Here is a 14,382-nt window from a genome sequence, read left to right on the forward strand (position 1 = left end):
GTATGCTGCTGCCGCATTATGTGAATTTATAAAGCATCTCTCCATCTATCATATAGCGCCTTTCATCTGTCTGTCTATCTACCCAAGCATTTTTCTGTTGTGGCTACAGGAGGCTCCCAAACGCAGCCCGAGCCTCGTCCTTCTAGTGTAGTCTTCCTCATTTGGTGGGGCCTGCACATTGCTGTCCCAGCTCCGGTGCTCGTCACTTGAATGGCTTTTGTGACAGCAGATCCTCTTCATGGATCAAGTGTGCCAGACAGGAACGTGGACTTAACAGGCGGCTCGACTCTGGGCAACCCCGGGTATTCGCTGACCTGCCCTTTTACAGCACAGGGTGGCTCACCCAGCTCCTTTATGAAGTACAAATGACACACCACAGAATGAGGGGACCGATCGGACACCGTGACTGCACACACACAGGCGCCCGTGTGCCCACTGGCTTTCTAAGAAGCGTCCGATTCCTCTTGGTCTTGTTTGGTGACACTCTGCTCTGCCAGGCCTGCACTTGCGTTGCGTTTCCTTCAAATTCTCTCCGCAACTTAAAAGCTTGAATCTCGCATTAGCAATGGGCTGGGGCTGCGCCTCACACAAAAGCCCCCCGGCTCTTTTATCGTTTTTAATATTCAGACAGCGAGCTCCAAGTGCAGCACCCCAAAGTAAACGGCGTCTTGAAACTTTACATCTTCAGTTCATCTTTCAGTCAGGCCAGCACATCTAAACACCTAAACTGTCACCGGAGATGACGATCAGGACGGACACGTGAAGGTTACGCCTGTAAGAGTGGCCGGCCACATAATGGGGGTAATTGGCACAAACAAAATGCCAAAGATGCCGCTGCCAGTCATCTCTTCTCTCGCCTCACTTTCACTAATGGCCAGCTGCTGTGATTCTTCTGCTCGAGTGACGCGCAGGACGTCCTGCCCGCTGCGGATTACTATTTTGTTTTTTTTTTTTTTAATGCCATCCTAGAGGGCAGCGTATTTTTAGAGGGCCTTTCAGGAATGCACCTGAGCTCTGCTATTATTTGAAGGTCCCGCTGGGTTGTGAGCCAGTCTTTCCATCGTGTCACACTGCCAGCTTTGCCAGCCCATGTAAACGTACATACAGAACAGATGAGCTCACATCATTTCATGCCCGATACCAAAGGTCCCTGCCAGTTTCTGTAATGTCAGTGCAGAAAGGAGCAGGGTAGTCGTGGGAAGTCTTTCTGAACCCATTATTTTTTATTCAGAAACCGACAGCTTCAAAATATACAAAATTGCATATACAAAACATCCAGTGATCGAGAGGAGCGGCACCTGCGATTTTTACATTTTTATTTTAAAGGCAGCGCGCCTCTCCTTTCTGGAATATGTCCAGAAATCTGTAAATAAGACCATGAACTCAAGTCACCGAGTGTTAAAGCTGAAAATGGCAGAATGTGGATTTCCATTCCTGCACTCACAGTGAACTTGTCTATGCGCTCCACCATCATCATCATCATCACTACACTGAGCCCGTGTTCAGCTTTGGTTAGCAACTCAACTCAAAATGCCATTCTGAGACGCCCAGTCAGGTTTTCAGTCAAACCCAAAGTAATCCTGGCCCCTAATCTGGAGGAAGACAACGGCGCCATCGCATGATGGACCCCATGAGGGAGGAGGAAGAGGAGTGTCACCTCTTTAATGATCGGAATGGCTGTGAGGAACACACGCTGCATAGGCGGCCAGCCGGCCAAGCTTTGGGACTACAAGTCTGCTCCAGCCATACTGTGCCAGGATCAAACGACGGGTCTCATCTCCAAAATAAAAAATGGGCTTCGACACTCACTTGTTACAAAATCAAGCCCGACAAACCGACTTGTACTGCAGACCAGAACGCTAAGCAATGTGAAAACTCCAAAGAGTTGCTTCATGAAGTTCCAAGACAAGGTACAGAGCTGGCTTGTTCCTCTATTGTCACCTTGAACTGAAACAAAAACAAAAGTACATAATAGAAGAAGAAGAATATATACACAAATCCTCAAGTCCGACTAAGTGCTGACCGAGAAGTGGATGTCGTTTGGACTTCACAGACTTGCCGCTAGCTAAAAAGTTCTTCTACTGGGTCTATGGAGGTAGCAATTGACCCAAAATGTCTTTTGTACTCTGGGGTATGCGATCTGGGAATTTGACCTCAAACTCTAAAACTAGGTCACCTCGTCTCTCTGGGCATTTGGGTAAAGGAAGTCCTTCACCAGGGATACGCCACTTGAGTCCCGGCTTTATCACATCTTTAAATGCAACTTGTAATGTTCGGCCATCCAGCGTCGGAAAATTGACGGTGCATCCACAGAGAGCCTGCAGAGGAGGAGACAGGAACAGAGCGGGTTAGACGGCAGCCTGATCCACAGATCTGGGAACCAAAACATCTTTACAGGTTTCTTGAATGGACTTCAATTTCCCCAAACCTTTTTTTCACACCCACCCGATTGTATTAATCATTTAATTCTTCATTTAATGACTCGCCTGAACTTCTCCAAGCAGGTCTCCATTTCCCCCCCATTAACACCATCAAAAGCTCAGCGCCCCCAAAAAATGAATACAATGAAATGATCTTATATGGCATCACCTGGGCAAGCTGCCTTTTAAAATCGGACCTCCTCACAGACCCCGATTTGCTCCCCTGAACACAACTGTTAAACTTACCTCTCGAAGAGTAACTTTTGCTGGGAAAACGATGTCCGAACCGTCCCGTTTAAATACCGAGTGGGGTTTGTCTTTCAAAACAAAGATGATGTCAGCTGGAATGTTGGTTGGCGTCTCATCGCCTTCCTTAGGGAAAGTAATTTTTGTGCCTTCTTTCCAACCGCGTTTCACATCAATTGTAAGAATTTTATCTTCACTTCGAGTGGTCCTGCCATCCGGGTTGAGCCTCTTATGGGAGATTTTCATTTTTTTTGTACAACCACTGAAGATCTCCTCTAGTGTTACTTTAAGGTCGTGCACCACTGGTGGGTCCTGCTTCTTGGTGATGCTGTCCCGGCTGAGCCTTGGCCCTGAACGGCCAAAGCCGTGAGAAAAGCCTCCCATGCCCCCCATTCCAAAACTGGCAAAGGGGTCACTTGTGTCCATGTCATCGTCACCTGCACTGTGCCGGAAGAAAGCATCAAAAGGGTTCTGGCCACCAAAAAACTCTGCAAACACCGCATGGGGGTCCCCGTGGAATGTGTAATTGAAGTTGGTGCCATTGGGACCCCCTCCTCCCATGCCACCCTTTAGCCCTGTAAGAACAGAACAAAGAAAACCGTTAGTCAAGTTTTTAAGGGTTAAACACAAGCAAGAGACTGGAATGAAGTCCAAGGGTTAAACTTCACGGGCAATTGAAAACCACACAGGCACAGGATGGCCGCTCAACTCCTTCATGCCTGCCTAGTTTATGTATTAGATTAGATTATAAAATGAATGGTGATAAATAAATCGCAGTCCACACTCTTCACGTGTTCAAAAATTCGGACAACTTCGATGTGCTTAAGGAGCGTCGGAGGACTCCGTTTCGGGGGGTTTGTATCCGATTCCTATTAGCAGTTTTCATGACTTGCTAAGCAAATAAAAGTAAAGGTTAGTACCGCTTTAGTCCCACCCAAATGTTTAGCGAATATCGCGGCGCCTTTCTTTTCCACCGTTTGTATTCAATAGACATGATTATGTGAATTTCCCCTTGGGATTAATAAAGTATCTATATCTATCTATCTATCTATCTATCTATCTTTTTGGTTAAAACTGGACACTTTCAAATCACTTTGGCTTTACTTTTTGTCCAGCTGAGGTGGTACTAAAAAGGACCAGGTACTGCTCCTGACTCTGAACTGAGGATATGCAGTCTTAGCGGACTTGTCTTGAGGCCTAGTTATGCAAGACGTCAAGCTTCTGGCATTCAGGACCTGAAAAACCTTCCTTTTTATTCAGCATTTGTGATCAAATGTGATCAAGTGGAAGGGCAGAGCACTGGGGTCTTTAGCAAAAATGACCACAAGGACTTGAATCTGGAGGTGCATGCAAGCCACGGTCAGCTACATCAAATTTACACAACTTGGAACTGATGGGGATCAGCAGTACTGGCATGAGGAGCGTCACTTGATGCGGATCACAATTTACTGGTGGTCTTAACCCTGCATGGGCCACTCCAAAGTTAAAACAACAAATGTGTTATTTCAAACACAAGCAAGTATGCAAGGTATCGTTTTAGTCTATTTCAAGGCCAGTGATAACAGATGTTCTTTAATTCATTTATGTCAGGGTTTGGCCTTCTACAGACCTCCATCACGGCTACAATAAAGACGTACTTCTGTTACAATCGAGAATATTTGACCTTTAAACACTTCGGTGTTTAGATATTTGATGCAGCTGTCCTCCTGTACTTGTCTTCCATTTCTAATGAATTCCTTTCTTCTTTTACTCAACACTGCCAGGTATGAACCTCACTTACACTTTCATTATGAACGCACGAGCTTCACACTCCAGAAGCAGGCACATCCTTAACTTTAACATTAAATCAGTTACACTTTCAACACGTGCTCACGGGTCAAACTCCGTTCTTACGGTTTGGGGTTCAAACAGCGCGCCCCCGTTACTTTGACGGAGAGGAGACCCCTGACGTTAATAGGATGAGAATCTCAGGATGTCAAGTGTCCGGCTACTGTCACCCAAACGCCACCACACCCGCAGACCGCCTGAACGATCGAACAGAAACCCAGTGTTGCCAGGTTCGTAAAAATGATATGCCAACGACTGGTAAAAGAAAAAGGGGACCCCCATGCCCGAGGCAGACACAATGACACACCGGAAAGCGGGGGGCCGTGTCAGAGATGGGTACACACCACAGCCAGTGGGGCGGTAAGGTTCCCTTGGGACATTTCAGAGGAGTTATACACGGAGTACAGACCATCACACAACGGGGGAAAGAGGAGATCTTAGAACAGTAAAGAACATTAATACAAGTACGACTAGCTGGGGATTGGGTGCCAGTTGGATAAAAAAAAAACAAAAAAAAAAAACCAAACACAGGGGGTTTGAAACAATAGCCCAAAAATATCCCGAAAACCCGCAGTGCGTGAAGAGCATTTTTCCCGTGGTTGACGTCTCGATGAGCCCAACTGGGCGAGAAACCCGTGGACCTGGCAACACTGGCACCGCAGCACAAGCCGCGCGTAATCGCAACCGATTCTCAAGCAGCTGCTAGAAGCTTCTAGCAGAGGCTTATGGGAGGTGGGGGGCCTCGGCCAATAGCAGGACTCCCCGCGCTAGTCTCCGCCCCCGAGGCTTATCGAACTGCCGGAGGAACATTCATTAAAAAAATCAAACTATGGACACACCGAGCATTGACAATTCTTAGTGCTGTGGGTACTTTCTCTCGCCATGTCCATGCACTTACTCTACACCCAGGGCGCTCACAGCGGCCCACTAACCCGTCCACTGCCCAAAAGCGACCTCAAGGCCGGCGCCTGTTAAGCTCCACAAGTCGCCGTAATGCCGGCGGTGATCGCAGCCCACTCGACAGACATTAAGTTCAGATCTGTAAAGCCGTGCATGTCACCCGGCAGCACCCAGCGCCTGCTTACCTTCTTCGCCGAACTTGTCATACACATCTCGCTTCTTCGGGTCGCTGAGGACATCGTACGCCTCTGCCACCTCTTTGAATTTCTCCTCGGCGTCCGGCGCCTTGTTTTTGTCCGGGTGATAACGCAGTGCTTGCTTACGATACGCCTTCTTGATTTCCTCGTCCGAAGCCCCTTTCTGCGTGCCCAGGATCTTATAATAGTCTTTTCCCATGTTGTCACTTCGTCGCCACTCTTCCTAGGAGAAAATGGTTTAATGCGCAACGACTTCTGGCTTTCGGCTAGGACTCTACCGTCTTCTTCCTCCTCCTCCTCCAGACGGAAATGCCGCTCAATGATGTCGTATCTGCGCAAACTGTCAATTGGAAAGTTCTTAGCCTGGTCCTAATGGTTGTGATACTATCTGTCACATCACACGTCAGTGCTCTACTGTAAAAACTCTCATCCGAAGCGGGACTCTTTATTTATACGCACACGGAAAGTTCGAGAAGGTTCCCTCACTGTCAGGAACCTTCCAGCGCTGCTCCCCCCAACCCCACCCCCTCGCTGGCACTATCCCGCCCACCACGTGTGAACACGCCCCTTTCTTCGACTTACACGGCCGTCTGTCTCCGCCCCTTCATCGACAGACTGAGCCGCCTGGTTGTCTCCGCCCCGCTTTGGTTTTTGGAAAGTCCTTTGAAAAGCCGAGCATCGCGATGTGCGGGGAAACCGTTGGCTTTTTTTTTTTTTGGTCCTGCGTTAGGGGTACGAGCCGGTGGTCGCACGCGTTACTGGTAGGTACTGTGAAAAGAGAACGACAGAAAGCTAAACACGCATGGATTGTTAGAAGCTCGCTGCGTGAAAGTAAACAAAAGCGGGCAGAATGAAAGTGAATGATTTGCTTCTAAACCGACGGGATGTCAGGACATCGAAAGGCAGGGGCAGCTTAAAGCATCGCAGTGCCAGACGGAAAGCTGGTTTGAAGCTGATGGAGCAGAAGGACTGGAAAACGAGGCTGCGCTTAACATCTTCTGAGAAGGACAGAAAATCAGCAAAGGGCCCAGCGGCAGTCACAAGTTTTTACTGCCACGCTGATTGTCACTGGGCACACCGATATGGCGCGTTGTGCTGCTGCGTCCCCGCTCCGGGGCACTTCTGGGCTCTTCTGCGTTCTTTACATGCTTTCGCCACATACTTTTAGTTTTCAAAAACCTGCAAGAAGGTGGATGTCATAAAATTGGCTCAGGATGAGTGAGTTTAAGTATACTGGAGGCATTGAAATGAACTGCCATCCCGTCTGGGGCCGATTCCTGACCCGTGCCCAATCTTTGTAGGTCAGGTTATGATTGCCAGTTTCACATTAATGGGCCAATCAGATTGGGGTAGTAGATGGGCTGGGACAGCAGTTAGCACTGCTACCTCGCAGCTCCCGCAGGACCCGAGTTCAGATAGCTGTGTGTGTGCACTGTACATGTCCTCCTCCCCTCGTCTGTTCTTTTGGCCACTTTCTGCTCAAGTTCTTCTTCCAGTAGTGCCAGTCCATGCAGATTCAGTTAATGAGCCGCTCTATGCTGGCCTAACACGAGCGAGCTGTGTGTGTGGGTGAGTTTGTGCCCCACAATGGATTGGCACCTCCTGCCTTGATTCTCATTCAATGAACGTCGTCTGTGACTTCCAAGTCAGAAGTTTCCTTTTTTAAAGCATTTTTTTCCTTTTTAGTCATTCTGGTATGCATTCAGACCATAGTCTGTCTATCTATCTATCTATCTATCTATCTATCTATCTATCTATCTATCTATCTATCTATCCATCTATCTATCTATTATATAGTGCCTTTCACTCTATCTATCTATCTATCTATCATATAGTGCCTTTCACTCTATCTATCTATCTATTATATAGCTCCTTTCACTATCTATCTATCTATCTATCTATCTATCTATCTATCTATCTATCTATCTATCTATCTATCTATCTATCTATCTATCTATCTATCTATCTATCTATCTATTATATAGTGCCTTTCACTCTATCTATCTATCTATCTATCTATCTATCTATCTATCTATTATATAGCACCTTTCTATCTATCTATCTATCTATCTATCTATCTATCTATCTATCTATCTATCTATCTATCTATCCATCTATCAAAGTATTTCCTTCCTTCCTGTATTATTTCAGATGTTACACTGAATATTTTTGGCCTTCAAGAACTGGATTTTCAGATAAATGGCAGGTGACTGAGCAAATAGCTTTTAATTTTGTTTCTGCTTATGTCATTTATTGAAAGGACAATGTGACACAACACTAACTGGCACTGTGTGAATTGCACCCTTGTATTTAAGTAGTTGTTGCCCCTCCATTTTCCGTAGTGACTGCGGCTAACAGCTCCTGTAATTCCCTCCTGGTCCTTCATGTCACTCTGATGCTATTTCAGCCCTCCCTTTTCATTCAGAAACACTGCTGGGCTTTCAAGCATGGAGTGCTCTTTCCTGATCGGTCCAACATGTTTTTGTCCCCTTTCAGCCATTCTGATGTGCAGTTGTTCTGCGTCATTGTCTTGCTGTGTCACCCAACTATATGTCAGCTTCTTCAGCTCATTGGACATTCTTAGGATTTTTCTGGCGGATTTCATGGTTCCTTCCATTACAGCAGACCACCCGAAGACCACTGTACTGCTACCATGATGTTTGACTGTTTGGCCAGTCGGATAGATAGACAGATACAGTAGCTATGGAAGGCACTATACAGTATAATAGATTGAATGACAAGAAGGCAGCACATAGAGTATTTGACCCATAGTGCTTTAATAATCCAAAGGGAAGTTATCTTTTACAGAAGGTGAATAAATATAAACATATTGTAAAAAACAATACAACCCCCCATACACGATAATAATTAATGAAGAAATGAAAGGTAAAGCGGGTGATAAGCAAACAGTCGCAGAGAGGCGTTATAAAGGCATTTGGCCGTACGTATGGAGGAGAGCTCGTGGCGTTTTCTGTTGGCTGGAAGCCTACAATGCTGGCGTCACAGGGAGGATGAGCAGCACTGATCACAATGGCTGTCAGGTTTGTCTTCATTCTCTGCTCCACTGCTACCTCCAGCAGGTCCATCGGGTGTCCCGTACCTGAGCCTGCCTTCTTAATCGGCCTCTTGATACGGTGGGCCTCTCATTTTGCAATGTTCCTCTGCCAGCACACTGCACTGGTTATCACAGACACATCGAACATGTCGAGGATGTCGCTACCCAGGGTGTGCTCTTCCCTTTCTTATCGAGTTCCTCTGTGTTGGTAGCTCAGTGCAGCCTGGCATTGCTGTGGACCCCCAAGCGCGCGTATCAGTGCACCATCTTCACATCCACTCCCTGCGTGGTGTCCGGGCACAGAGGCTCTCGGGTTCTCTCTTTGGCTGTGCAGATGTTGAGTTCTCCACTGACTGCTCTCCTCTGTCTCATCCTCATGATGATCATCAGAGGGTCTCTGCAAGTGACCTGTCGTGCGCCACTCTTATTATGGGATGTTGAGTTTGCTCTGTGCCAGACAGAATGGCACCCGTGTCATCTCAGATCTCATCTCAGATGTCATTCGGGATCGTCGAGGTGCTGTTATTATGTGTAATGCGTGTTTCTTGTGTCCAAGTCTAATTGTTAATATTATTTGTTTCAGTGGTGTTTGCTCATTTTAATTGTACAGTAGAGTGAATTCTTCCTTTTTAGCTGTGGTTGCTTGTGATGTGAAAAGCACCTACTGTGGTTGTCATGTCTGCTCGCCTCCCAGTGGATCGATTTTGTTTTGTCATTTCTGTAAATGTTCCTCTTACTCCTCCGCCGGCTGGGCTGTCCTGGTGATAAAATGGATCCCTAAACCAAGGTAGTCAAACGCCAGCGGAGGTGAATGTGCCTCCCAGCTCACCGCTCTGGCTGCTTGAGGTGAGTTAACCGCCAAATAATGATAATAAAAAAACGGCAAACATCATTTCTACAGAATGTAATGTGAGACAATTGTGTGGCACAGCTAAGCTGCAGACTGTGAGGCAGCCAACAACTGTACCTTGGGACTTGAGCGGGGATCTGCCTTCTCCACCAGGCTCGTCTCTCAAAGATGAGAGGTGAAGTCCATTTAGTCGCAGGCCCAGCACAAGCAGCGCCCAATGGCAGCGGCACGCCAGTCGATGCCACCCTGAGCTCACTTGAATCGGACTCTGCTGTCCAGTTGACTGTCGAGCTCGGCGTCTAATGACGTGACGTGTGAAGGTGTGTTGTTGAAAGCGTTTCGTTAATGGCGTCCACTAACACGGCACTGCATTCTCTGGTCACTTTTACTTTTTAATGTGATGCGCTGGTACAAAATTATTTAATAAACCTAAATATGGCAACTGGCTCTTGGATAAAGTAACTGAAAAAAGTCAAATACGCCCAAACGCAACTGAATGTTACAACGTGTGGACACATTCTCATTTTCCTTTGAGCACGTTGCTGCCATAATAAGCCACATTTCATTTATTTAAATGGTTTTAGGGCTTACAGTCGTTTCCCTTCCAGTAACAGCAGATTGGAACGTTCCCTCTGTGACCCCCTGTAAGTCACTTCCCTGACGTTTGGTGGTGACGACGTACAAATATGGGAAGATGTCTGCCATCCCTTCGGCACTCAGTATGCTGTAGTCCTAAGAAATTCAATAAATGAAAATGTCCGTCTACCGCTGGGCTCCAGCAGGCGCATTTGTGACCAGATGTGAGAGACGCACCTCAGGGCCTGCTGTTACAGACTGGCACGGTGGCACACTGACTGCCAACTCACAGGTCCACCATGCCGAGTGCCAGGCTAGCGCTTGGTTGTTGTCCACATTTGCCACACCATTTGTCACAAAGGTCCACATTTGTTGAGCTCTGTGCCCCTCTGGAATCCTCCTCCCATGTCTTCTTTCTGAAAATTCAAATCCGTCCATCCATCATCAGACCCACGACTTTCATTTTAAGGTGGCGGAAGGTGAGGTCTGTCATGGCTGCACTAGGCACAAGGTGGCACAATTCTCTCTATAAATTGGTTGTGCCTGAGATGAAATCAGAGCTCAATATGGCTGGTAGAAAATAACAAAGCCCAGTATGGGAGATTTTTGAATGCAACATTGAAGCAGGCCCGGCCTTAGGCATAGGCGAAGTAGGTGACCGGATCGACGGCGGCCAGGCCCCCGGCCCACTCCTCCCCTCGCATGTTTAAATCATGTCCGCGTGGGCGGCTGTCTATAAAAGCAGAGCGGTTTGAGTGAAGATCTCTATGGGTCGAACGTTCACATCAGTGAATCAGCCCTCATCATCATCATCCGTCAAAGAAGAAAGAAGAAGTCAAGATCTCATAAATCCTTTCACCTCGTCAGTGGCAGCAGGTGGCACGGGAGCGGGAAGGCAGAACCGCAATCTGAGTTGCGAGAACGAACGAAACCCCTGTCTGTCAGTATGTCCACCAAGCGTAAATACGAATCTGGAGCAGCTAAGTGAAAGAAAGAAGCCGATACTGATGCTTTCATTGCGTCTCAGAGCTCCGCCCTCCCAGGGGGCCCCTGGACCCCCCTTTCGCCTAGGGCCCCATAATACCTAAGACCGGGCCGATTGAAGGCATTCATTAGAAGCACATTGTCTTGGAGCGGGATATGTTGTGTGCTGCAGACATCTATCCATCCTTATCCAACCCGCTGTATCCGAACAAAGGGTCATGGGGGTCTGCTGGAGCCAATCCCAGCCAACACAGGGCGCAAGGCAGGAACAAATGTAGACATTTTGAATAAAAAACCTTGAAATTCACTTCCATTTCATTACAACTCGGCCCATTCTGGGCCTTAAAAGGAAAAGATAAAAAGTGACAGCAATCACCGCAAATCTGTCCAGCACAAATGACATAGAAAATATTTTAAAAATCGTAAAATAGTGTGAAATTGTTCCTATTCAGTCTCTAGTTGTGATTCTGCTTGTTTTTATCAGACAAAAACCATGGAGTGCAGTCAGCGTCCACGAACATTAAACTCGTATCCAAATCCGTTACGTGTACAGTTGTGTCTGATTGTGACACAAAACTGAACTCTGCAGGAGCTCCACGCCATAATTACTAAAACTGAAACTAAACTCAATTCCCCAGTAAGGTCAGAAAAAATATAGAAAGAAATACTAATATAAAAAGTCAAAAGTATAATAACCTTGGCACACACACAGAAGGCAAATGTGCTGCCCTGACCCTCAGTGTGCCAACTGTTGCTTTTCATTTTCCCTGCGGATATTCTGCCCACTTAAGGCCTAAATGGTGCGGATCTCCTCCGAGGTGTCCGTTTGATTATTGAATTACGTTATCGATCTGTTTGGTAGGTCTAGTGTGAAATGTACGATCGATGAGATTGGTGAATGTTAGTTTTAAAAGTGTGGCATACGGTTGTGCTGCTCACCTCTGTGGTCCTGGGATCAAGTCCACGCCACGTGGCTGTCCGTTTGTATTCTGCCCGTTCCCCACATGACCCTGCCGTCCTCCCCTGGTACTTTGGTTCTCCTCCCCTGGCCTGGACACCATCGGTGAAATGTTTGAAAGATACATTGGCACTGGCAGCAGTGGGCACTGGCTAGGGATGAGCTCTGCACAGGCCACCACAGGGCACACAAATCAAAACTCTTTAATGACGGACCTGAGGTCGCTTCAAGATAACCTCCGGCGTGCTTACTGTGCGAACAGAAGTGCTGAAGATGCTCTGCTGGGTATCCTGCATCAAATCCTGAGCGCCATTTCTGGATTTTTTTTCAGCATTCAATACCATCCACACTCACATAAACTGAGTGAGAAATCGAACAGCAGGAATGTTAACCCATTTATTACTTTAGGGATTCACGACTTTCTTTGAAATTGTTCACGGACGGCCGATGTCCAGGAGACTTTTACAGGAGTGCTTCTCTCAAATACAGGGCCAAGTTCTGCGCCCATTGCTCACCCATGAGCACTGCTCCATTGTCAAGTGTGCCCCATACTGATGCGGAGGATGAACGCCACGACTCAAGTCAAGGGGACGTGTTAGTAAACCGGCGTAATAAGAGCGTCAGAAAGACTAAAGCAATGATATTCGACTTTAAGAGACAGAAATCTTCAGGTCACCCATCGTTGTTTGGAAACAGCGACTGAATATAAATACTTGGGAACTATCCTAGATATTAATCTTTAATGGAATATCTCTCTATTATATAAAAAAGGTCCTGGGACAGGAGACGACTGTGCCAGCGAGACGAGACTTTGTGTAAAGAGATTCAACCTCACGACGGTCCGCTCACCTCTCATTTGCGTGAATGCCATTGTCAGACGCAGTTCCTGTGCAATCGGTTGGTTTCCGTCAATTTCGTCCTTTTATGGACATTCACTTTTTTTTACATTCTAGATGAAGCGTCAATGACTAAGTGAAGAAGAAAGGGCAGCACATCGAAAAGAAGTCCAAAAGCGTTGGAGAGAAAAGAATTCAAAAAAAGAACAATAATAATCCAAGTGCAAATTCGGAAGAAAAGGAAAGTTATAATCAGCCTGGGCCAAGTGGAACTGAAAACCTAGCGGGTCCTAGCAGGGGTGGAAATAAAAGACAAAGAGTAGAAAACAAAGTAGAGGTCCAAAAACGTTGGCGCAATCCACATGCAGAGCAGGTCAGAGATTATGAGAGAACTGAACTTCAAAAGCTGATAGTAAAGATCAAAAACAAACGCTGAAAATACGGGAACGGCGAAAAGAGATCGAATATGTGGACACGGGAGATACGAGACAAGTGTGCAGATATTGTTCGGCTTTAAACTTTGAGTCAGAGACTTGCAGATCTCGCCTGATTTGTGTTGCTGTCAGGCCGATCCGCGAGAATGAAAAGATTTGTTATTTGGTGAAAGTGAAATCCACAAACACTATCAGGCGAAATATCCGAGTCTACAATAATCTGCTCGCGTTCACATCATTCAATACTCAAAACGTAGATTTACACGATTCAGGGCCACACGCTATGAGAATCTGGGGGTCCTGCAACAATTAAAGCTACGACAAGTTGAATTAGGAAGAAACCCCAATTCTGTCAGGTTTCCATTTATGATCACGGAGAAGCGAAGCAACATGGAATCAAAAGAGTTAAACGATCAGACGTATTAGAAATTCTACAGCCAATGATGGAAACAAATCCATACGTTCAAAAGTATCGCACTTTACACCAAATTTATCTGAAACACCCGCACAAAGAAGTTTTCTTGGATTTCTATATAAATCTGAAACATCACGCTCAGATAAATAATAAACCAACTGTCAGCGATAACAGTTTCGAAAGACGCAGATGTCAAAGACGGAGCTGATATTCATGTTTGTCCAAAAGCAAAGCCCGATTCGTTGCAAGCGGCAGGTCCAGAAAGTGACGAGCACATAGTGCCAGCACGAGGGTTGGCGAGCGAAGTGAGCAGCGGGCAGAGCCCCCTAATAGTAATACAAACCCCCCCAAAACCCCAATCCACTCTGAACGCAGCCAGCAGTAGTTTCTTCTCTGCATTATAGCAGCCTGATGCAGTCGGCTTCACTACGCAGACAGGTAAAGATATCGGGGCTGAAGTCGATGATTTTGGTAAGCGTGTGTCAGGGGGCCGTGGTGAAGAAACTGGAGATCATCTCGGCTGATGGCTGACATCCACTACACGCAGCACTCTACTCTACTTCACACACACATCGCTCCAGAAACTCCTTTCTTCCCAGTGCCATACATCTGTTTAATAAGGAATATCGGAGATAATAAAAACTTCCAAAAGTGTCGAGTTTTTCATACGTGCAAATATCCTCT

General features: G+C 46.6%; 1 protein-coding gene across 1 annotated transcript; it reads right to left on the reverse strand.

Moving 5' to 3' along the window:
* Window positions 1-1,199: 1,199 nt before the first annotated feature.
* On the reverse strand, window positions 1,200-6,106 carry dnajb1b (DnaJ heat shock protein family (Hsp40) member B1b). Its single transcript, XM_039772435.1, has 3 exons — window positions 5,579-6,106; window positions 2,667-3,241; window positions 1,200-2,318 (listed from the first exon to the last, which is right to left on the reverse strand). The coding sequence occupies exons 1-3, from the start codon at window positions 5,787-5,789 to the stop codon at window positions 2,088-2,090; spliced, it is 1,017 nt and encodes a 338-aa protein (XP_039628369.1). The 5' UTR covers window positions 5,790-6,106; the 3' UTR covers window positions 1,200-2,087.
* Window positions 6,107-14,382: the final 8,276 nt, after the last annotated feature.

Source organism: Polypterus senegalus, chromosome 12 (assembly GCF_016835505.1).
Source record: "Polypterus senegalus isolate Bchr_013 chromosome 12, ASM1683550v1, whole genome shotgun sequence".
NCBI classification, from domain to species: domain Eukaryota; kingdom Metazoa; phylum Chordata; class Cladistia; order Polypteriformes; family Polypteridae; genus Polypterus; species Polypterus senegalus.